The sequence below is a fragment of the Oryctolagus cuniculus genome, chromosome 17, assembly GCF_964237555.1.
Source record: "Oryctolagus cuniculus chromosome 17, mOryCun1.1, whole genome shotgun sequence".
Lineage (NCBI taxonomy): Eukaryota > Metazoa > Chordata > Mammalia > Lagomorpha > Leporidae > Oryctolagus > Oryctolagus cuniculus.
In genome coordinates this window covers 23,023,402-23,048,649 of record NC_091448.1, presented here as the reverse complement: position 1 = coordinate 23,048,649, position 25,248 = coordinate 23,023,402, and the positions used below count along the sequence as shown (strand labels likewise).

Sequence of the window (25,248 nt, the reverse complement as noted above, 5' to 3'; positions counted from 1 at the left end):
AGGACCTTTCACATTCAGGAAGAGGCAGAGGCCATTCATAAAGGAGAATAAAAACTATACTGTGTATAAAAACTGGCATGAGGGAGAGATGGTACTTGGTCATAATTGTGAATGTTACTACCTATTAAAAGCACACTACTCATGTGAGCTCAAGAGATCTATGCACATTTTGCAAATCAGGGAAATCACAAGGCTGGTCAGCGCCGGCTCCTTCTGCTAGCACATGGTCAAACACGAGGACCAGAAGTGATGCTTGTGCTTTCACTCAAATCTCTATTCAAGATAATGTTTTGTATGGCAGTGATGAAAGAACTGGATTTTTGCACAGTATACAGAGAATGGACCAGTATTGGGCTAAAATGAGAAGTGATGTAACACTGTTATCTACTTTAAGAATTTCTTCAAGGCTTTTTTCAGGATGGTCAAGTTCTCATTTTAATTTTTTTAACTTATCAAGGAAAATTTCAAATATTCATAAGAGTGAATAACAGAGAAACTAAATGTATTGTCATTAAACATCTTCAACACCTACCAATATTCTGCTATTTTATTTTTTTAATCTATTCCCTTTTCTCCTTTTTTGATCCAGTACTTTGAAGGAAATCTCAGACACATTAAATACCTGAAAGTATTTTACTATACATTTTAATAAATACTTTAATTCTTTAATATCACCTGATACCCAGACTATGCTAAATTCTCCAACTGTCTCATAACCAGTGCCATTTGGGGTGCTGGCGTTGCAGGTGGCGGTTTTACCTGCTATACCACAACACCGACCCTGAGATTCATTTCTTTTTTAAAGATTTATTTAATTTATTTGAAAGGCAGAGTTACAGACAGGGAGGGAGAGACAGAGTGAGAGATCTTCCATCTGCTGGTTTGCTCCCTAAATGGCTGCCAACAGCTGGGACTGGGCCAGGTTGTGGTCAGGAACTCCATCCAGGTCTTCAATGTGAGGGACAGGGGTCTAAGCACTTGGACCACCTTATGCAGTTTTCCCAGAAGCATTAGCAGGGAGATGCATAGGAGTGGTGATCAAATGGGATGCTGGTGTCACAAACCCACTGCACCAAAGCGCCAGCCCCAAGAGTCACTTTTTAAAGATTTATTTATTTGTTTGAAAGGCAGTTACAGAGAGAATGAGAGAGATATCTTCCTCCACTGGCTCATTTCCCAAATGGTTATAGTGGCTGGAGCTGGAAAAAATTAAAGCCAGGAGCCCCAAACTCCATCCAGGTTTGCCATGTGGGTGGCAGGGTCCAAGGATTTAAGCTATCTTATGCTGTCTTCTCAGGCAAATTGGCAGGGAGTTGGATTAAAAGCGGAGCAGCCAGGGGCCGGCACTGTGGTGCAATGGGTAAAGCTGCCACCTGCAGTGCCCATATCCCATGTGGGTGCCAGTTCAAGTCCCAGCTGCTCCACTTCCTATCCAGCTCTCTGCTATGGCCTGGGAGAGCAGTAGAAGATGGCCCAAGTCTTTGGGCCCTGCATCCTGAACCAGTGGATGGAAGACTTCTCTTTCTCTCTGCCTGTCTTTCCCTGCGTAACTTTTTCAAATAATTAAATAAATCTTAAGGCCGGCACCGCGGCTCAATGTGCTAATCCTCTGCCTGCGGCACTGGCACACGGGGTTCTAGTCCCGGTCGGGGCACCGGATTCTGTCCCAGTTGCCCCTCTTCCAGGCCAGCTCTCTGCTGTGGCCCGGGAGGGCAGTGGAGGATGGCCCAAGTCCTTGGGCCCTGCACCCGCATGGGAGACCAGGAGAAGCACCTGGCTCCTGCCTTTGGATCAGCGCAGCGCACCGGCCGCAGCAGCCATTGGAGGGTGAACCAACAGCAAAAGGAAGACCTTTCTCTCTGTCTCTCTCTCTCTCACTGTCCACTCTGCCTGTCAAAAAAAAAAAAAATAAATAAATAAATAAATAAATAATCTTAAAAAAAGTGGAGCAGCTAGGACTCAAACCTGCATTCCTACATGAGATGCCAGCATTGCAAGTAGCAGCTCAATCAAGTGTGCCACAGTCGTCAGCCCCTGCCCTGCATTTTCCCACTTTTTGATCTCATCATCTTAGAGGGGATGGAGTGGAATCACCTTATGGTTTCACTTTGCAATCTCACAGAGAAAACCTTTTCTTGTGCTTATTAACCATTCCTATGTCTGATAAAATGTTTACCCAAGACTTTAGCTCAGTTTTAAAACTTGGATTGTCTTATTGATTCTAAGAACTTTCTCTAATGTTTTTGGGTATAAGTCTTGTTACCAGATACAGGATCTGCAAATATTTTCTCAGTTTATGATTGTATTTTTATTTTCTTAATATTATCTTTATTTAATTAAAGATTTATTTATTTATTTGAAAGTCAGTTACACAGAGAGAGCTGAGGCGGAGAGAGAGATGTCTTCCATATGCTGGTTCACTCCCTAATTGGCCACAACGGCTGGAGCTGCTGTGATCCAAAGCCAGGAGCCAGGAGCTTCCTCTGGATCTTCCCATATGGGTGCAGGGGCCCAAGGACTTGGGCCATCCTCCACTGCTTTCCGAGGCCATAGCAGAGAGCTGGATCGGAAGTGGAGCAGTCGGGACTTAAACTGGCATCCATATGGGATGCTGGACTATAGGCAGTGGCTTTACCCACTATGCCACAGCACCAGCCCCTTTAATTTTATCTTTAGAAACATATAGGCTTTTAATTTTAACAAAATCCAATTTATCAACTTATAACTCATGTTCTTGGTATCAACTAAAAATTCTGATTACTCTAGGTTTACAGTTATTTCCTTATGCTTTTTTCTAACAGTTTTGTTATTTTAGCTCTTACATTTAGGTCTATGATTAATTTTGAGCTAATTTTTCTATATGTTCTGAATTAAGTCTCTAAGTTAACTTTCTTTTTTTTTTTTTTTTTTAAGATTTATTTTATTTGAAAGGCAGAGTTACAGGGAGGTAGAGGCAGAGAGAGAGAGAAAGTCTTCTATCTGCTGCTTCACTCCCCAAATGGCTGCCAATGACTGGGGCTGAGCCGATCCAAAGCCAGAAACCAGGAGCTTCTTTCGGGCCTCCCACCTGAGTGCAGGGGCCCAAGGACTTGGGCAATCTTTCATTGCTTTCCCAGGCCATAGCAGAGAGCTGGATCAGAAGTGGAGCAGCTGGGACTCAAATTGGCATCCATGTGGGATGCCAGCACTGCAGGCGGTAGATTTACCTGCTGTACCACAGTGCAAGCCCGTAAATTACTTTTAAAAAAAGATTTTATTTATTTGAAAGTGTGACAGAGGGAAAGACCTTACATACACTGGTTTACTCCCCAAAAGGCAGCAATAGCTTGGGCTAGGCTAGGCCAGATCAGGAATTTGAACTCCATCTGGGTCTTCCATGTGGGTAGCAAGGGCCCAGGTACTTGGGCCATGTTTCACAGTTTTCCCAGGAGCATTAGCAGAGAGGTGGATTGGAAGCACAGCAGCCAGGATACAAAATGGCGCTTCAGTGTGGGAAGCTGGTATTGCAGCTGGTTTAAGCCACTGTACCACAACGCTGACTCCAGACCTGTATTTAAGTATTCCACAGCATGAATGGGGACTACTACTTCATATATGCTATATTTTTTCTCGGTAATGTTTTGGTTTCCATTATAGAGATCTTTTATTAAATTTATTTGTAAATATGTTGCTATTTTATTGTGAACTGTTGTTTTCTGTTAAAGATTTATTTATTTATCTGAAAGTGTTACAGAGAGAAAGAGACAGAGATCTTTCAACTACTGGCTCACTCCCCAAATAGTCACAATGGCCAGGCCAAAGGCAGGAGGTTAGATCTCAACTGGGAACTCCTAAATGGGCTGCAGGGGCCCAATTACTTCAGGCATCATGTGTTGCCTAACAGGGTTTACACTGGGAGGAAGCTGGGATGGAGGGTGGAGCCAGGATTCTAGCCTAAGCACTCTGATGTGGAATGTGGGCAGCTGGGCCAGTGCTGCGACTCACTTGGCTAATCCTCTGCTTGTAGCACTGGCACACTGGGTTCTAGTCCCGGCTGTTCCTCTTCCAGGCCAGCTCTCTGCTGTGGCCCAGGAAGGCAGTGGAGGATGGCCCAAGTGCTTGGGCCCTGCATCCGCATGGGAGACCAGGAAGAAACACCTGGCTCCTGGCTTCGGATCGGTGCAGCGTGCCAGCCGTGGTGGCCATTTGGAGGGTGAACCAACGGAAGGAAGACCTTTCTCTCTGTCTCTCTCTCTCTGTCTAACTCTGCCTGTAAAAAAAAAAAAAAAAAAAAAAAAAAAGAATGTGGGCATCTGAAGCAATGGCTTAACCTGCTACACTGAATGTCATCCCCTCAGTGTGTGTTTTTTTGGGGGGTTAACTTATTGGATGGTTAGATCTTCCAACAGAATACTGACTAGAACTAGAGAAGGTAAATATCCTTTCCTTGTTTCTGAGCTTAGAAGGAAATCATTTTTTCACTATTATGATAATAGCAATAAGTTTTTCATAAATACCTTTGATCAGGTTGAGAAAATTCTCTTCTACATATTTGTTTTTAGCATGAATGGCTATTGATCTTGCCATGTGCTTTTTTTTGTGTCCACTAATGTATGAAAGTACTTCATGAGAAATATAATTGAAATATAAATTTATTTTGATGTAAAATATTTGAAACAAATGTATTTTTTCATAATATTTATTTTTTGAATGAATTTTTGAAGTTTCCTTATATGCACAGATTTTTAAAAAACTAAAAATATTCATGTATTTGAAAGACAGAGTAATGGGGGATGGAGAGAGAGATCTTTCATTGGTTGGTTTACTTCCCAAATGGCCACAATTACCAGGGCTGAATCAAGCTAAAGCCAGGATCCTGGAACTCCATCTGGGTGGCAGAGGATCAAGCATTTGGTCCATCCTTTATTGCTTTCCCAAGTGTATTGGCAGGGGGTTGGACAGGATGTGGAGCAGCTGAGACTTGAATCTGTACTCATGGGTTGCCAGCATCGTGGGTGGTGGCTTAACCAACTATACAATGCCAGCCCCTCTCACATTTTTTGCATCAAAATAAACTTATCTTAAAAAAAAACCTTTATGCATTCATTAATTAAGGCAGAGAAGCAAGGCAGACACATCTTTCATTCACTGGTTTACTTCTCAAATGCCTGCAACAGCCAGGACTGGGCTGTGTTAAAGCTAGGAGCCTGCAACTCAATCCAGGCCTATCTGGATGGTAGGAACCCAATTACTTCAAGGTGTCACCACAGCCTTCCAGGGCCTGCATCAGCACGAAACTGGAGTCAGGAAGTGACACTAGATATCGAACTCAGGTACTCTGATAGGAGAAATGGCATCTTAACTGCTAAGTGCCTGTCCCTAAACTTAAAAGATTTTTTTTAAACATTCTCTCACATGAGTTACTTACTATTGCAAAACAAATTACCCCCAAATTGATCATCTTAGAACAAATATTTACTATCTCGGTTTATGTGGGTCAGGAATACAGGCAGCATAGTATGTTGCTTCTGACTCGGTCTGTCACAAGACTGCAACCAAGGTCATGCTGCAACCATCTCAAAACTTAACTGTGTTTAGACCCTTTTTCCAAGCTTACTGAGGTGATTGCTGGCAGAGCTCAGTAGATCCAATTACAAGCATACTGATAGCTTTCGGTAGGTTTCAGTTCTTTGCTGGCTATTGCTAGAGACACAGTTCCTAGCACGTGAGCCTATCCAAAGAGGCATTAACAGGGCAGCTTGCTTCTCTTAGTGTCAGAGCCCTGAATGAAAGCGGAGCAGAGCAGAGCAGTCTTTCTGTAACCTAATATCCAAGTCACATCCATCCCCTTTCCCAAGTCTATTGTTAGAAACAATCACTAGTCAGGGTTAACTCTCTAGGGGAAAGAATTACACAAGGGTGTGAGTAGCAGCAGGAGGTGGGGATTATCTGGAGTCCATTTTTGGCTGCTGCCTATCACACTGAGATGATCATGTGGTTTTTGTTCTTTACTCCAGAGGTCAGCAATTTATGGCCCAAGGGCTAAATCACTCCTGCTGCCTGTTTTTACAGTCAACAAATTAAGAATCACTTTTACATTTTTAAATGGTTGAAAAAAACTCAAAGTATGCTACCTTGTGATCTGTGACAATTATATGGAATTCAAATCTCAGCACCTATTGCAACAGAGTCATGTCTGTTTTATCTACTGTCTATGGCTGCACTGGACACTGGAGAAAAATAGAGTAGTTCCAACAGATTATACAGGTCACAAAGCCTAAAGAGCTTTCTAACCTGGCCCCACATAGGAAAAGTAAGCTTTGCTCTATTCTAGTATTATTCTATTATTGAAATTTATATTGATTTTTAGATGTTAAACCAAACTTGTATTTCTTGTATAAATCCACATGGGTGTGAATAATTTATATATATATGTATGTATAATTTTATTTATTTTGGGGCCAGCGCTGTGGTGTAGCTGATAAACTGCTGCCTATAATGCCAACATCCTATATGGGCATTGGTTCAAGTCCCTGATGCTCCACTGCTGATCCAGCTCCCTGCAAATGTGCCTGGAAAAGTAGTGAAGGATTGCCCATGTCCTTGGGCCCCTGCATCCACATGGGAGACCCATTTTCCTACATGTTCTATGCTGGTTTCATGTCTTTTGTTTTCTTGTTTACTGCTTTCTTGTATGAAGTGTACGGTTTCATTTCATCTGTTAGTTTTCAGATATATTTAAAAAAATATTTATTTATTTATAAAAATAAAGGCAGAGTTATAGTGAGGCAGAGACAGAGAGAGAAAGAGAGAAGTCTTTCATCAATTCGTTCACTCCCCAAATGGTCCCAATGGCTGGAGCTGGGCTGATGCGAAGCCAGGAGCCAGGAGCTTCTTCCAGGTCTCCCACATGGGTGCAGGGACTTAAGGACTTGGGCCACCCTCTACTGTTTTCCCAGGCCATAGCAGAGAGCTGGATTGGAAGCGGAGCAGCCAGGACTCAAACCAGCGCCCACATGGAGCTCCTGGCTCCTGGCTTCAGATCGGCGCAGCTCCGGCTGTTGTGGCCATTTGGAGAGTGAACCAGCGGACGGAAGACCTTTCTCTCTGTCTCTCCCTCTCACTGTCTTTAACTATCTCTCAAATAAATAAGTAAAATCTTTAAAAAAAAAAAAACAACAATGGTACATACTATAATCATTGCTCTATAAATTTTATCTTTTTTTAAAAAACAGATTTATTAATTGGAAAGGTAGAATGACAGAGAAAGGGACAGAGAGAATAAGAAGAAAATGAGATCTTCCATTCACTGGTTCACTCTCCAAATAGCTGCAATGGCTAAGGCTGGGCCAAGTCAAAGCCAGGAACCCAAAACTCTATCCAGATTTTCTGCGGGGGTGGCAGTAGCGCAGGTGTTTGGGCCATATTCTGTCTCTCTCCTAGGCATGTTAGCAGGGCCTCCATCCTAGGCGCGTTAGCAGGGGACTGGATCGGAAGCAGAGCAGCAGCGATTCAAACCAGTGCTCTGACAGGGATGTTGCCATTGCAAGCGGTGGCTTAACCCACCGCACAATGCTGGCCCCAATTTTATGTCTTTTAAAGAAATTAAAGGAACAAATGAGAAAATTATATAATTATATATATAATTATATAATTTTATAATTATAATTATAAATTATATACTTTTATATATAATCTTTTCCACTGCCCTCATATTCACCATTTCTGGTGATTTTATTCACCAAAAATGGTGGATTTTCGTTAACATTTGGGACTTACTTCCTTTCATCCTAAAGAACTTCCTTTAGTATTTCTTTTTTAAAGATTTATTTATTTATTTGAAAGTCAGAGTTACACAGAGAGAGGAGAGGCAGAGAGAGAGAGAGAGAGAGAGAGGTCTTCCATCCGATGGTTCATTCCCCAATTGGCCTCAAAGGCCAGAGCTATGCTGATCTGAAGCTAGGAGCCAGGAGCCAGGAGCTTCCTCTGGGTCTCCCACATGGGTGCAGGGGCCCAAGGACGTGGGGCATCTTGTACTGCTTTCCCAGGCCATAGCAGAGAGCTGGATTGGAAGAGGAGCAGCCGGGACTAGAACTGGTACCCATGTGGGATGCCGGCGCTTCGGGCCAGGGTGTTAACCCGCTGTGCCACAGCGCCAGCCCCTCCTTTAGTATTTCTTACAAGGCATATTTGCTATCAAAAATATCTCAGTTTTTGCTATGGGAATATCTTCATTGTGCCTTCAATTTTGAGTTTTTCCTAGACATAAATTCTTTCTCTTATTTTAGTACTCTGAATATACCATACCACTGCCTTTAGTCTCACAGAGAAGTTTTTTTAGATTTTTATTTATTTATTTGACAAGTAGAGTTACAGACAGTGAGAGAGTGACAGTAAAAGTGAGAGAGAGAGAGAGAGAGAGAGAGAGAGAGAGAGAGAGAGAGAAAGGTCTTCCTTCCGTTGGTTCACCTCCCAGATGGCCGCAATGGCTGGAGCTATGCCGATCCGAAGCCAGGAGCCAGGTGCTTCCTCCTGGTCTCCCATGCGGATGCAGGGCCCAAGGACTTGGGCCATCCTCCACTGCCTTTCCGGGCCACAGCAGAGAGCAGGCCTGGAAGAGGAGCAACTGGGACTAGAATCTGGCGCCCATATGGGACGCCGCACCGCAGGCGGAGGATTAACCAAGTGAGCCACGGCACCAGCCCAAGAAGTCGTATCTTGAGAACCATATATTTTTATTTTACTTTATTTTTTTGACAGGCAGAGTGGACAGTGAGAGAGAGAGAGAGACAGAGAGAAAGATCTTCCTTTTGCCGTTGGTTCACCCTCCATTGGCCACCGTGGCTGGCGCCCTGCAGTCGGCGCATCGAACTGATCCGAAGCCAGGAGCCAGGTGCTTCTCCTGGTCTCCCATGCGGGTGCAGGGCCCAAGGACTTGGGCCATCCTCCACTGCACTCCCGGGCCACAGCAGAGAGCTGGACTGGAAGAGGGGCAACCGGGACAGAATCCAGTGCCCCGACCAGGGCTAGAACCCGGTGTGCCGGCGCCGCAGGCAGAGGATTAGCCTATTGAGCCGCAGCGCCGGCCAGAACCATATTTTCCTATCCTGTACAGGTTAGGTTGTTTTCTTCTAGTAGTGTTCAAATTCCTCTTTGTTTTTAGATTCAACAGTTTGGTTCTGATGTACCTAGATACGGGTATCTCTGTGTTTATTATACTAGCAGTCCAATTAACTTCTTAGATCTGTAATGATTTTCATCCAATTTGGGTAGTTTTTAGTAAAAATTACTCAAAATTGTTTTCTACTTCTTTTGTCTCTAGAATTTCCATTACAGACATGCTAGTACCTTGATTAGTCCCATAGGTTTCTGAGGCTCTGTCCATTTTTCTTTCTTTTCTTTAAATATTTTATTTATTTGAAAGTCAGAGTTAACATACAGAGATAAAGGAGAGGCAGAAAGAGAGAGGTCTTCCATCCACTGGTTCACTCCCCAATTGGCCACAACAGCTGGTGCTGCGCAGATCTGAAGCCAGGAGCCAGGAGCTTCCTTGGGTCTTCCCATGCAGGTGCAGGGGCCCAAGGACTTGGGCCATCTTCTACTGCTTTCCCAGGCCATAGCAAACAGCTGGTTCAGAAGCGGAGCAGCTGGGTCTCAAACTGGTGCCCATAAGGGATGCCAGCACTGCAGGCAGCGGTTTTACCTGCTATGCCACAGCGCTGGCCTCTGTTATTCTATAATCCTTTATTTCTCTGTTCTTCAGATAGACCTATGGATCTATCTTCAAGTTTAGTGGTTATCTGTTTTGATATTCCTAATCTCTTATTCAGACTGCCAGTGATATTTTCAATTATATGTTTCTAGCCCCTGAATTTCCATTTGCTCAGTTTTAAAATAATTTTCTTCATAAATTACACTTTACTTAATGTCATTATCATCAGACCTTCCAATAATTTTTTTATAGAAATTCGGTTTCCTTTAGTTCTTTTTCTAAAATTTTTGTTCATTTATTTGAAAGGCAGAGACAGAGAGAGACAGAGATTTTCTGGTTCACTCCCCAGATGCCTACTACAACCAGGGTTGTGTCAGACAGAAGCTGCGAGCAGGAACTTATATGCATGGCAGGGATCCAAAAACCCCAGCCATCACTGCGCCTCCCACAGTGTGTACTAGCCAGGAAACTGGACTGGAAGCACTGGTGGGACTTGAACTCAGGCATTTCAATATTCAATATTTTTTCTATTATGGGTCATAGTTTTGTAGAAAATTGGACATTCTGTGTAATATAGTATAACAACTCTTAACAACTCTGGATTCTATTTTTCCCTTAAGGAAATTTCATTATTTTGTTGTTGGTTTAGGCTAATGTTTTTGTTTTTCTTTTTTTTCTCCCTCTTTGTATTTTGAAGCCTGGCTTCCTTGGAGTCAACTCTAAGTCTTCATAGCCTTTCAGTCTGAGTAAGGCTTCTACTCTATGTTGATGATTCTGTGTGGGCTGAGAAAGAGATTCAAAGTTAGGACTCTTTTCAAGTCTATCCTGGCTTTTACTTTTTTGGTGACCAACCAACCAACCGACCGACCTTCCTAGCTACCTACCTTCCTTCCTTTTTACTTTCTTTCTTTTTCTCTTTCTTTTTTCTTAAAAATATTTATTTATTTATTTGAAAGAGTTACAGAGAGGCCAGCGCTGTGGCTCACTAGGCTAATCCTCCACCTTGCGGCGCCAGCACACCAGGTTCTAGTCCCGGTCGGGGTGCTGGATTCTGTCCCCGTTGCCCCTCTTCCAGGCCAGCTCTCTGCTGTGGCCAGGGAGTGTAGTGGAGGATGGCCCAAATGCTTGGGCCCTGCACCCCATGGGAGACCAGAAGCACCTGGCTCCTGCCTTCAGATCAGCGCAGTGCCCGGCAGTGCCGCGGTGGCCACTGGAGGGTGAACCAACGGCAAAGGAAGACCTTTCTCTCTGTCTCTCTCTCTCTCACTGTCCACTCTGTCAAAAAAAAGAGTTACAGAGAGAGAGGGAGAGACAGAGAGAGGTATCTTCCATCCATTGGTTTACTCCTCAGATGGCCAGAATGGCCATGACTGGGTCAGGCCAAATCCAGGAGCCTGGATCTCCCTTGTGGTTAGAGAGGGCCTGAAGCACTTGGGTAATCTTCCACTGCTTTTCATTAGCAGGAAGCTGGACTGGAGCTGGAACAGTTGGGACACAAATCAGTGCCCATATGGGGCAATGGTGTTACAGAGGTGGCTTCACTGGGTAAGCCACAACAGCAACTCCTATTTTTTTGTTTAACTCAGTTATTTTCATTTTATTTGAAAGGTAGAGAGACAGAGACAGATCTTCTACCCACTAGTTTACTTTCCAAATACTCCCAACAGCCAGGGTTGGGGCTAGGTCAAAGACAGGAGGTGGGAACTCAATTTGAGTCCCTACTTTGGTGGCAGGGATCTAATCACTTGAGCTATTACCAGCTGCCTCCCAAGGTATACCAGCGGGAATGCTAGAATCTATACTGCAGCTGAGACCCTGGCATTCTGACATGGATGCAGCCCTTCCAAGTGGTATCTTAACCACTGTACCAAATGTCTGCCTCCTACATGAATTTTAGAATCAATATTCCAGTATAAATGAAAATCCTGGGGCTGGCACTGTGGCATAGTAGGTAAAGCTGCCGCCTGCAGTGCCGCCATCCCACGTGGGCACTGGTTTGGGTTCCGGCTGCTCCACTTCCTATCCAGCTCTCTGCTATGGCCTGGGAAAGCAGTGGAGGATGGCCCAGGTCCTTGAGCCCCTGCACCCACATTGGGGACCCAGGAGAAGCTCCAGGTTCCTGGCTTTGGACTGGCCCAGCTCTGGCCATTGTGGCAATTTGGGGAGTGAACCAGCAGATGGAAGACCTCTCTCTGCCTCTCCTTCTCTGTCTGTGTAACTGTGACTTTCAAATAAATGAATAAGTCTTTTTTTTTTTTTTTTAAAGAAAAACCTACTGTGATTTTAACCATTGGGATTGTGTTGAATGTGCAGAACAATTTAAGAACAGACATCTTAACAACTGAGTTTTAAAATCAACTAACATTGAATAGTCCTCCATTTATATTTAGGTTTTCAATTTCTTGGTAACCATTTTATAATTTATATGATTCTCAGTATTAATGATTTACACATAATTTTTATTGTTTATCCCCAACTAGTTTATATGTTTGGATGTTACTACAAATTATAGGCTACTTTAAACTTCATTTGCCAATTATTTGCTGCTATTATACAGAAACAGAATTGATTTTGCAATACTGGTCATGTTTCTCATTACTCTGAAAGAACTTAATAGATCTGTAATTTTTTTTTTCTATACTGGGGATACTGAAAAAAGTCTAGTAGCATTCCTTGAGGCTTCCTATAAACTTTATCATGTACTTTCATTATTTATTTCCAGTCTGTAAGTATTTTTAATGTTCCCTTATTCCATTAGGTAGGACTTTCAAAACAATGTTGAACAGATAATGGTAAGGTCTGACATCCTTGCCTTGTTCTTGATCTTAGGAAGAGTATTTAGTTTTCCATTATTAAATATGATGTTGGTAAATTTTGTAATAATATGTGATTTATCAGGTTAAAGTTACTTTTTCCTTATTTAGAAAATTTATCATAATGGATGCTTAATTTTATAAAATGTTTTTCTCTATCTACAGAGATAATTATACCTTACATCTTCTGAAGTAGAATTACATTGATTCCGAATATTAACATTTCTGAGATAAGCTGAAACTGGTTATGATTCATTATACTTTTTATACACTGAGGGATTCAACTTGGTAATATCTTGCTAATGATTTCATAAGCCCAAGAGCAATATGGGTCTGTAGTTTTATTTTTTTAAAAGATTTATTTATTTATCTGTTTTTTTAAAAAGATTTTATTTATTTATTTGACAGGTAGAGTTACAGACAGTGAGAGGGAGAGACAGAGAGAGAGGTCTTCCTTCCGTTGGTTCACTCCCCAGATGGCCGCAACAGCCAGAGCTGCCCTGATCTGAAGCCAGGAGCCAGGGGCCCAAGCGCTTGGGCCATCTTGTACTGCTTTCCCAGACCATAGCAGAGAGCCGGATCAGAAGAGGAGCAGCCAGGACTAGAACCGGCAGCCATATGGGATGCCAGCGCCACAGTGCCACGGTGCCGGCTTCTTCCAGGTCTCCCATGTGGGTTCAGGGGCCCAAGGACTCACGCCATCTTCTATTGCTTTCCCAGGCCATTGCAGAGTGCTGAATCAGAAGTAGAGCAGCTTAGACTTGAACCGGTGGCCCATATGGGATGTGGGCACTGCAGGCGGCGGCTTTACCTACTACACCACAGCACTGGCCCCTGTAGGTGGCCTTTCTTATGTCTGTTTGGCTTTCAGTATCATAATAGTAACTGTTTCATATAATGAAACAGTAAGTTTTTCTTCCTGTTCCCTATTTTTACAAGATTAAAAACATTTTTTTAAAAATTCATGAATTTAAGAGGCAGACAATAGAGGGAGACAGAAGGAGATAGAGAGACAAGGAGAGAGAGAGAACACAAGCATCCAAGTTCCCATCCACTTCTACACTTTCCAAATGCCCTCAACAGATTGCAGGTGGTGGGCGGTGGCAAAGCTGGGGGCTGGGAATTCAATATAGTACTCACGCATGGGTGGCAAGAACCCAACCACTTGAGCCATCAACTGTTGCCTCCCAGGGTATGGATAAGCAGAAATGAGGAATCCGAGCTAGGTACTGAACCCAGGTACACTTTTATGGGATGCAGGTATCCTAACTGGCATCTTAATCGCTAGGCCAAAAGCCTACCTTGAAATATTCTGTTAAAAGATTAATACTATTTTTTTTTTTAAATTTATTTTATTTGAAAGGCAGGGTTAGAGAGAGAATCGAGAGATCTTCTGTCTGCTGGATCACACCCCAAATGGCTGCAATGGCAGATCTGGGCCAGATTGAAACCAGGAGTTTCTTCAGGTCTCCCATGTGGGTGCAGGGGCTGAAGCACTTGGGCCATCCTCTGCTGCTTTCCCAGGCTCATTAATAGAGAGCTGGGTTGGAAGTAGAGCAGCCAAAATTGAACCAGTGGCCATAGGGGATGCCAACATCGCAGGCAGCAGCTTAACCTGCTAAACCACAGTGCTGGCCCCAATATTATTTTTTTCTTTTCTTTTCTTTTTCTTTTTTTAGACAGGCAGAGTGGACGGTGAGAGAGAGAGAGAGAGAGAGAGAGAGAGAGAGAGAGAGAGAGGGAGGAAGGTCTTCCTTCCGTTGGTTCACCTCCCAGATGGTCGCAATGGCTGGAGCTATGCCGATCCGAAGCCAGGAGCCAGGTGCTTCCTCCTGGTCTCCCATGCGGGTGCAGGGCCCAAGGACTTGGGCCATCCTCCACTGCCTTTCCGGGCCACAGCAGAGAACTGGACTGGAAGAGGAGCAACCGGGACAGAATCCGGCACCCCAACCAGGACTAGAACCTGGGGTACTGGCGCTGCAGGCAGAGGATTAGCCAAGTGAGCCGCGGCGCCGGCCTTCCTTTCCTTTTTCTAAACTTTGGTAGAAGGTTTCTAATTATCACAACCCTTTTAACAAATATGGCTGTTTGCCAAGACACTGTGGCAAAAAATGACCTACTTGAAAGATCTCTGTGAGTGAGATCCCGGTGGAAAGAAGGGGCCATCAAAGAAGGAGGTACCTTTCTCTGAAGGGAAGAGAGAACTTCCACTTTGATTATGGCCCTGTCTAATAATGTTGGAGTTTGTGTACTCAAGAGGCTTCCATAGCTTTGGCAGATCATGACAAGAGCCTAGGGTGACAGGACTGACGTCATAAATAAGAGTGTCCACTGTTAAATCAACAACAGGAGTCACTGTGCACTTGCTCCCCATGTAAGAACTCTGTCCTTAATGTAAAGTAAAACTAGACTTCAAACAGTACTTTTTACTGATTGATTAATTCTATAATCAGTCACTTCTGGGTCAGTTTCTATGGATTGATTTTTTATCTTGTTCTGGGTCACATTCTCCCATTTTCTGCATTTTTTTTTTTTTTTGGTTACTGAATGCTATATATTCTGTATGCTGTATTATTGGGTGTTGGTGTTTGGATTTTCTTGTTTTTCTTTAAGGAGTATTGAGTTTTGTTGGAAAGGCAGTTCCTAGTAATTTGTTCTCTCCTTATTATTATATGTTATTTACCAAGCCTTGTGGGATCTCACACTTTGCATATATATAGTTTACTATCAAGCCAGATCTATGACAATGCCTGCAGAATTTTTTTGGGGGTATAGTTCTCTCCTCACCAGCCACAAATTCCAGTAATTTTAGTCTGCATGAACTCTGATATCTTTCTCTTCAACTAAGCAAGAACTGTCCTTTGTCTGGGCTCCCAACATTGTCTAGAAAATGTCTCCAGGGAGACAGCCAGGGTAATGACACGTCTGTCTTGTTTTTCAGTCTTGTGCAGTATGTTGTCCAACATCTTAAATTGCTTTTCTATTATTTTGTCCAGTTTTCTAGTTGTTTATGGCAGTAGGGACTGTCACTGTCAGAAGCAGAAGTCTCCAATGATTTTTAGAATCTGTATCTTTATTCTCTATCTTAAAATATTTATTTAGTTTCATTTTAATTGAAAAATACACACACACACACACACAGTTATACACAGAGAGAGACAGATAGACAGAGATGCACACACTGGTTCACTCTCCAAATGCCCACAATAGCCAGGCCAAAGTCAGAAGCCTGGAACTCAATCTGGGTCTCCCATGTGAGTGGCAGAGACCCAGAGACTGAAGTTGTCTATTGCTGCTGCCTCTCAGGGAGTGTATTAGCTGGAAGCTGAATATGAAACATAGCAGCTAGGACTTGAACCAGGCACCTTGGTATGGGAAGTGGGCATTCCAACAGATGTGCCAAAAAGCCTGCCCCTGTTTCTTCTTTTATACTGTGCTTCAAACACTGTGTTTTGGGGCCGGTGCTGAAGAAGATAACCCAAGTCCTTGGGGCCCTGCACCTGCCTGGGAGACCCAGACGAGGCTCCTGGCTCCTGGCTTGTTATTGGTGCAGATCCAGCCATTGTGGCCATCTGGGGGAGTGAACCATCAGATGGAAGACGTCTCTCTCTCTCTCTCTTTGTCTGTAACTCTGCCTTTCAAATTAATAAATAAATAAATCTTAAAACAACAACAACAACAAGCCCCACTGTTTTTAAAGTCATCAAGAACATGTGGAAATGTGAAAAATGACAACTGGCTATCTGATGATTTTAAAACATTATAAGTTTTTAGAGGTATGATAAAATTAATGCACTTACGTTAAAAGATTTTAAGTAGTATAGGCTAAAATATTCACAGATTAAGCAATATAATGTCAATAAATTTTTTTTCAAAAGAAGATAAAATGAGCGGGGATATGTTTATAGAACAATACTAGCCATAAATTGAATAGCTAAAGTTGGGTGGTGGGTTGATTATATGATTTTGTCTACTTCTATACACGTTTAAAATTTCATAACAAACCCAAAATAAGTAGAAGTAATTGCTCTCTCTGTTTATAACTCCAACTTGGGATATACTTGTGTTCAGATGTTTTGTTTTCAATTTTCAGGGACTGTTTTAATTTTTTTTTTTTTTTTTTTGACAGGCAGAGTTAGACAGTAAGAGAGAAACAGAGGGAAAGGTCTTCCTTCCATTGGTTCACCCCCAAAATGGCTGCTACGGCTGGTGCACTGCGCTGATCCGAATCCAGGAGCCAGGTGCTTCCTCCTGTTCTCCCATGTGGGTGCAAGGTCCAAGCACTTGGGCCATCCTCCACTGCACTCCCGGGCCACAGCAGAGAGCTGGCCTGGAAGAGGGGCAACCGGGACAGAATTCGGCATCCCAACCGGGACTAAAACCAGGGGTGCTGGCACTACAGGCGGAGGATTAGCCAAGTGAGCCATGGTGCTGGCCTTAATTTCTTTTTGACGTAATTTATATTTTAATTATGTAAAACATTTACATGAGTATAAAACTAAAACATGATACAGCTGTCCACTCTGTCAGTGGAGATATGTACAAAGACCTTCCTAAGAGGGTGCTTAAAACCTTGGATATTGGCCGGCGCCGCGGCTCACTAGGCTAATCCTCCACCTAGCGGCGCCGGCACACCGGGTTCTAGTCCCGGTCGGGGCGCCGGATTCTGTCCCGGTTGCCCCTCTTCCAGGTCAGCTCTCTGCTGTGGCCAGGGAGTGCAGTGGAGGATGGCCCAAGTCCTTGGGCCCTGCACCCCATGGGAGACCAGGAGAAGCACCTAGCTCCTGCCATCAGATCAGCGCGGTGCGCCAAACGCAGCGTGCCGGCTGTGGCGGCCATTGGAGGGTGAACCAACGGCAAAGGAAGACCTTTCCCTCTCTCTGTCTCTCTCTCTCACTGTCCACTCTGCCTGTCAAAAAAGAAAAAAAAAAAAAAGAAAAAAGAAAAAGAAAAAAAAATAATAAAACCTTGGATAGTACCAACTCAACACACCTTATACTTTTCTTCACATATACAAACCTATGATAAAGTTTAATTTGTAAGTTAGGCACAATAAGAGATAAACAAGAACAATAAAGTAGAACAAAATAATACATGGTGATACAAGTTATATAGGACTTAAGAACTGCTTATTTCTTGAAATTTTTCATTTAATTTTTAGTGTATTTTAATATATTAAATATATTGAATATTTTAGTCTGTGGTTAACTGAAGTCACAGAAACGAAACTATAGAAGGGGGGGGGGGAAGTGCTACAGAGTTCTCCCTTTCATTCCTGTCCCTTCATGCCCTTTCCCCCATATAAGCAATCATTTGTGTTAGTCTTTAATTGACACACATATTGTTTCTTTTTGAAATATAAGTAATTTATATTTATATAAGTTCTCTGGCTCTACAAAACTATTGTATTATACAAATTCCTATGCAAGTTGCTTTCTTCTTTTAACAGTATGTCCTAGAGATCACTCCAGAACACTATATAGGGATTTGTCTCATTATTTTTATTTAATAAGTCCTCTACTGATACTTGTTATTACAAACAGTAAAAGTGAATAGCCTTGTACTTATGTATGCCCATATTTTATCTATCTATCTTTGGAAAAAGATAGATTTCTAGAAAAAAATGTAGGTTACATGCCATGGTTCTACATATTAAATAGTTAATTTCTTAATCTCTATAATACTAAGTCCTAAAAGGAAACAAAAAATTAAAAGATAATTTATCTAAAGTAGATGTATATGTATATCGCGACTGATACATGACACATTCATGAGTCATTTTCATTTATTAACTGCTCTCAGTACCAATTTTTCTAAACTGTTTAGTCCTGTGTTTATGATTTTAATCTTTTTAAATAGTTATTTATTAACTGTGGCTTTTGAATGATAGCTACTAGTATGTTCTTGGAATATAAATAATTCTAGTAATGTAATTATTGGTATCTGTACTGCATATGACTATAATTTTTTAAAGTTTTACTTTAAATATCAAATATTTCAACATTTTCTTATACTACTCAAATTTTGACTTTCATGTTGCTCTCTCCTTTCAAAATATCTTTCCTCTATAAAACCAAGATGAAATTTCCTAAACATATTCAGTAGACTGTATTTAAAGCTGGAATATATATTCTAGACACAAGGGCCATGACTTACCCTTCTAGAACATACAGTACTTACGCGTCTGTAGTCTTTGTACATCCATTTAGATTCAGTACTTCAATATTCCTACAGTTTTGTGCAAAGGTCCTTTAAAGAAAAAGAAACAAAGTAAATTGTTTCAAATGAAATGGGCAACATTCCAGGCCAAAAATGAAACAAAACAACTAATAAAAGTATTACTGGTAATATTGGTTGTAATATAGCATTGATATTGTGAAATGGTAACAAGTACATATTTGGTCTTCATCCCTGGTTCTTGACATAGAATTCCTAAAACACTGTCATCTTCTGAGTGACAGGAATCTCTTTCACCATGCCTATACCTATGTAACAAAAACTCCGTAAAAATTCTTGGGGGGCTGGTGCGAAGTCTTAACAGGTTAAGTTGCTGCCCACAGTGCTGGCATCCCATATGGGTGAAGTTCAAGTGCCAGCTAGCTGCACTTTTGATCTAGCTCCGTGCTAATGCACCTTAGAAAGCAGCAGTAGATGGTTCAAGTGTTTGGACCCTACCACCCAGGCAGTAGACCCAGATGAAGCTCCTGGCTTCTGACTGGCCCAGCCCAGCTGTTGCAGCCATTTGGGGAATGAACCAGCAGATGGAACATCTCTCTCTCTTTCTCTTACTGCCTTTCAAATAAATAAATGGATTTTATTAAAAAAAAAAAAAAAACTTTTGAGTAAAAGGGATGGTAAGACTTCTGCGCCAGTGAACTCAGCCATGTGCCAGGAGGCTGGCCTATCCCAATCCGAGAAATAAATGCCCCTGTGCTTGGGACCCTTCTGGGTCTTGCCCTGAGTGCCTCCTCATCTGGCTGTTCATTTGTCTTCTTTATAAAAACTGGTAAAAGGAACTAAAGTATTTTCCTGAGTTATGTCAACCATATTAGCAAACTAACTTGCGGTGAGGGTTCATGGGAACCTGTGATTTAAAGCCCACTGCTTAAAAATTTTATGGTAACATAGGGCTTTAAACTGACCCAAAGTAGGGGCAGTTTTGCAGAACTGACCCTTTAGCCTGTAAAAATAAGAGTAAGGGTAAGAGCTAATTCTGATTGTGTCAGAATTAAACTGGATTGAAGGGCATCTATTTGGTGTCCAAAGAATCAAAGAGCTGCTTGTTGGATGGCAGAAAAAACTTACACATTTGTTACGTGAATAAGTGTTGCGAAGAATAGTTGAGAATGGTAGAAAGTAGCATAATTATAATTTTGCCCATAAGCTTTTTAAAAACCCATAACATGGTAAACAGGGATCTTTGTGTCAACTAATATGACAACATCCTGCTTTGGGGGTAGGCACTTAGCCTACTGGTTAAGATGGCTGTGTCCCATATTGGAGTTCTTGGGTCCAATACCCGGCTCTGTCTCCAGCTCCTGACTCCAGCTTCCTGGTAATATGGACCCTAGGAGGCAGCAGTGATTCTCTCAAGTTACTGGATTCCTGTTACCCACATAAGAGACCTGGATTGAATTTCTGGCTTCTGGTTTTCATCTAGCCCACTCTTGGTTGGTGTACACATTGGGGAAGTAATGAGTAAGAGAATGGGAGTCCTCTCTGTCTCTCAAAAAACAAGAAACACTATCCTATATTTGAATAACAAAAGTTTATAAAACAAAACTAAAACTAAAACTTAAGCCTCCAAAAGAAATATTTATGTTGGAAAATCTGGATTTTTGGGAGAAGTACTTGTTCTTGTATATTCCCAAACTACACTTCCTATAACTAGGTACCTTTGGGTTAAAACAATAAATGCATTTGCACTAATACCTTAGGCCTATAAAAACTGGCCCTTTTTTGGGTAAGAAGAAACTGATTTTTAATCAATATTGTTAATTTTAACAGTTATGTTTTTACCTTAATGCATTGTCTCCTACTCCAAGACACCCACGAAGACTTAACTTTCGTAAAAAACCCCCACATCGTTTTGAAATATTCTCCACTACACGGCCCTGTAAAAAGAATTAAACAAAAAGATAACCTACCGTACTGCTTTTGAAGTGGATATATCCTTATTCTTAACAATTTATAAACAAAAAGAAAAGGTTCCTACTTCTTAAAAAACCTAATTAATTTAACAAGAAAATTTCAACTTCCCCGAGAAAGGCTCAGTGATTAATTTATCTACTTGGGAAATGCCTAAACTCTTTATTCTGTTTAGTTTCACTCAACAGCCAAGATATTCTATATTGGAGGAAATGGTGTTCTTTTGTTCTCGAATGGCACTAAATACATGTGCGTGGCCCATGTGAGTTAAACCACAGCTACTGGAGGACAACTGTATTTACTTTTGTATTCCTTCCTATGGTAAGTCTGTAGTACTCTACACATATATTCTACTCAATGAACACTAAAAGCTTGCTGAATGATTTTTGTGAGTCAAGTTGCTTTAAGCATTTAGATCCATGAAGAATACAGAACTGTGAAAATAAAACCCAGGACAAAGCCTGTGGATATTGTTCTAGAAGCATGTTCTGCAGATAACAGAAGTGGCAGGCATTTGATGCAGCGGTTAAGATGACACTTGGATGCCCACATCCCTTACTGGAATTTTGGTGCTCAAGTCCCGGCTTTGCTTCTGATTCAAGCTTTCGGCTAATGCATACCCTAAGAGGCTATGACAATGGCTCAAGTACTTGGGTCCCTGATACCATATGAGACCCAGAAAGAGTTCTGAACTCCTGGCTTTAAGTGGCCCAAGCTGGCTTCTGTAGTCTTTTGGGGAGTGATTTAGTGGATGGAAGATATTTTTGTCTCTTTCTCTGCCTTTCAAATAAAATGAAATAAATTAAGTTTTTTAAAAAAAGAAAGTAGATAATGAAAGGCTCATGTGAGGTTTTTAACAATATCTTATATGAACCCAAGAGAATTTATTTCCATTGGAACTCAAGATTCTTGTTTAATCCTTATAAAACTACGAGGAAGTTAGCTATTATTTCCACTTTCCTGATAATAAAGTTAAGGACAAGAGAGTTAAAATCCAGGTTAAGATAACTGAAGCTTAAGCCATTATGCTTCTCCATTTTAGAGATAAACATACTAAGAGATGAAATATGGCACACGGTAGGGTGGGAGTATGGGGAGGGAAAAAACTCTCTAGCAAAAACAATAAAAGACTTTTTTTCATTCCCCACAAAAATTATCTGTAGCCTACCAAAGGACAAAAATGAAGTCTTAAATTGTGAAACTTTGGGCCCGGCACTGTGGCGTAGTGAGTAAAGCTGCTGCCTGCGGTGCAGGAATCCTATATGGGTGCTGGTTCAAGTCCTGGCTGCTCCACTTCCAATCCAGCTCTCTGCTATGGCCTGGGAAAGCAGTATAAGATGGCCCAAGTCCTTGGGCCCCTGCACCCATGTGGGAGACCCAGAGGAAGTTCCTGGCTCTGGTTTCGGATCAATGCAGCTCTGGCCAATTGGGGAGTGAATCAGCAGATGGAAGACTTTTCTCTCTGATTCTCCTTCTCTCTCTGTGTAACTCTGACTTAAATAAATAAATAAAACTTTAAAAAAATAAATAAATTGTGAAACTTTAAGTCTTACATATTTCTTCAATAAGTCAAAGGTAGTCTAGAAAGTATCTAAGTTTTTCAACCTTGAGAATCTCATCTCAAGAACAAATGCAACTATCATCACCCAAAAGGTCCTATTCCACTTGCTCATCAGTAAACATACACAAAATAACCCCCTTAAAATGAACAGAAGTTTACATTTCTACTGTAAAACCAAAAAATTTCTGGTCCTGTTTCAGAACCTATTAATTCTAAATAATTATTACTTCAAGTGAAGTAACTCAGCTCATTCTCGACAACTGAAGAAACATTTGGGAACTTGGGAGGCTCCTGTGGAGTTAAGATACACTGAAAACAATAGTTTCTCTCTCCAGGAAAATGAGATTTATATGGTTGGGGCCAATCTGTTTGGTCTGTAATTACCGACAAGAGAAATGAGGCCAAACACCACATAATTATACCTCAATATCCCTCTGGAAATCAAACAGGTCAATGCGCTGCCAGTTACTTCCATCCAGAGCCAGAACATTCCAGGCCTGTTTTGAAGAAAAAGAGAGTAAATGAGCAAAAGCTGAATGAAGAGGAAAAACTAGCAATATTCAACTTCACAATTCAATCAACTAATCACTGCAACAGACCAAAAAATTATTCAGGCCTACCACTATCTCCCAAATAAAGTGTGTTAATCCTAATCCATATTTTATTTTCCAATTGAATTATCTCATTAAATGAGTGGAACAGAAATTGGCGACCACAAAGATCTTCAATTAGGGAAGTCAGGGAAAGGGCAGGCTGTCATGAGCGTCATAGCCAGAAGTTGTTTTCAAATTGGAAATTCTAATTTCTCATCTCAAAATGAGGCAGAAATTCGCTGATAAAAACCAAGTGTTTGGCTGGCACCGCGGCTCACTAGGCTAATCTTCCGCCTTGCGGCGCCGGCACACTGGGTTCTAGTCCCGGTCGGGGTGCTGGATTCTGTCCCAGTGGCCCCTCTTCCAGGCCAGCTCTCTGCTGTGGCCAGGGAGTGCAGTGGAGGATGGCCCAAGTGCTTGGGCCCTGCACCCCATGGGAGACCAGGAGAAGTACCTGGCTCTTGCCATCGGATCAGCGCGGTGCGCCGGCCGCAGCACACCGGCCGCGGCGGCCATTGGAGGGTGAACCAACGGCAAAAAAAGACCTTTCTCTCTGTCTCTCTCACTGTCCACTCTGCCTGTCAAAAAAAATTAATAATAATAATAATAAAAAAAGCAAGTCTTTGCTCCATCCCTAAATTGGGGATAAGATAATCGTGAAACCAAAGAAAGAGGGATAGAACATAAATTTGCTATTCACAGTATCACTTGGTTAGACTTGAAACTGTGGAATGTTTATTTGAGATAAAGAAAAGAAATGACAGTTTCTCTAATAAATTATTTCCTCATTGCCAATTTGCTCACTCAGGTATGTTTGTCAATGAATCCCCTTTCCCTTCAACTTGATTGAGTAGTAATTTCAAAACTGGGAAAGACTTCTTATCATCTCTTCAACAAGTTAAGAGTAGTCAAGAAAGTGTCTAAGCTTTTTTTTTTTTTTTTTAAGATTTATTTATTTATTTGAAAGAGTTACACAGAGAGAAAAAGAGAGGCAGAGAGAGAGAGAGAGAGAGAGAGAGACTGACTTCCATCCATTGGTTCAATCCCCAATTGGCTGCAATGGGCAGAGCTGCGCTGATCTGAAGCAAGGAGCTTCCTCCAGGTCTCCCACGCAGGTACAGGAGCCCAAGGATTTATGCCATCTTCCACTGCTTTCCCAGGCCAAAGCAGGGAGCTGGATTGGAAGTGGAGCAGCTGGGACTCGAACCCGCTCCCATATGCGATGCTGGCACTGCAGGTGGCAGTTTTATTCGCTACGCCACAGTGCCAGCCCCACGTCTAAGCTTTTAATGTTAAGGATTAGGTGAGAAATGACTCCAATAACTTAATTTGTTGTGGATCATTACATATTTTTTATTTTTTATTTTTTTTTATTACAGGAAGAGTGGACAGTGAGAGAGAGAGAGACAGAGAGAAAGGTCTTCCTTTGCCGTTGGTTCACCCTCCAATGGCCGCCACAGACGGCGCGCTGCGGCCGGCGCACCACGCTAATCCAATGGCAGGAGCCAGGTACTTCTCCTGGTCTCCCATGGGGTGCAGGGCCCAAGCACTTGGGCCATCCTCCACTGCACTCCCTGGCCACAGCAGAGAGCTGGCCTGGAAGAGGGGCAACCGGGACAGAATCCAGCACCCCGACCGGGACTAGAACCCGGTGTGCCGGCATATTTTAATCAGAAAGCCTTTAAAAGTTTACTTTTAACATTTAAAATGTAACAAAAGTCTTTATATATATGTGTGTGTGTGTGTGTGTGTGTGTGTGTGTGTGTATATAAAGAGTATTTTCTCGAGGCTAGCACCATGGCATTGTGGTAAAGCCACTCTGCAGTGCCAGCATCCCGCATGGGCACCAGTTCAAGTCCCAGCTGCTCCACTTCCAATCTAGCTCTCTGCTATGGCCTGGGAAGGCAGTAGAAGATGGCCCAAGTCCTTGGGCCCCTGCACGTACATGGGAGACCAGATGAAGCTCCAGGCTCCTGGCTTCATACTGGCTCAGCTCTGGCCATTGTAGCCACTTGGGGAGTGAACCAGCAGATGGAAGACTTCTCTCTCTCCTTCTCAGCCTATCTGTTACTCTACCTTTCAAGTAAATAAATAGATTTTTTTAAAGAGTATTTTCTCTTATTACAACAAATTAAAAAGGATTTAACATTGGTTATACTTACAGCTGACTCTGAAGTTTAAAAAAGAAATTCTGGGGCTGGTGCTGTGGCGCAGTGGGTTAATGCCCTGGCCTGAAGCGCCGGCATCCCATATGGGTGCCTGTTCGAGGCCCAGCTGCTCCATTTCCGATCCAGCCCTCTGCTATAGCCTGGGAAAGCAGTAGAAGATGGTCCAAGTCCTTGGGCTCCTGCACCCGTGTGGGAGACCCGGAAGAAGCTCCTGGCTCCTGGCTTTGGATCGGCGCAGCTCTGGCCATTGTGGCCAATTGGGGAGTGAGCCAGT

General features: G+C 42.3%; 1 protein-coding gene across 3 annotated transcripts in view; it reads right to left on the bottom strand.

The window, feature by feature from the left end:
- The window catches only part of FBXL20 (F-box and leucine rich repeat protein 20), a 123,356-nt gene that overhangs the window by 23,025 nt on the left and 75,083 nt on the right, over nt 1-25,248 (bottom strand). For all 3 annotated transcript variants that reach the window (XM_002719337.5, XM_051824905.2, XM_051824904.2), the window contains exons 4-6: nt 22,636-22,710; nt 20,524-20,618; nt 18,685-18,753 (exon numbers count right to left, since the gene is read on the bottom strand). In XM_002719337.5, the coding sequence (XP_002719383.2) occupies nt 18,685-18,753; nt 20,524-20,618; nt 22,636-22,710 (239 nt within the window). The remainder of the gene's footprint in view (nt 1-18,684; nt 18,754-20,523; nt 20,619-22,635; nt 22,711-25,248) is intronic.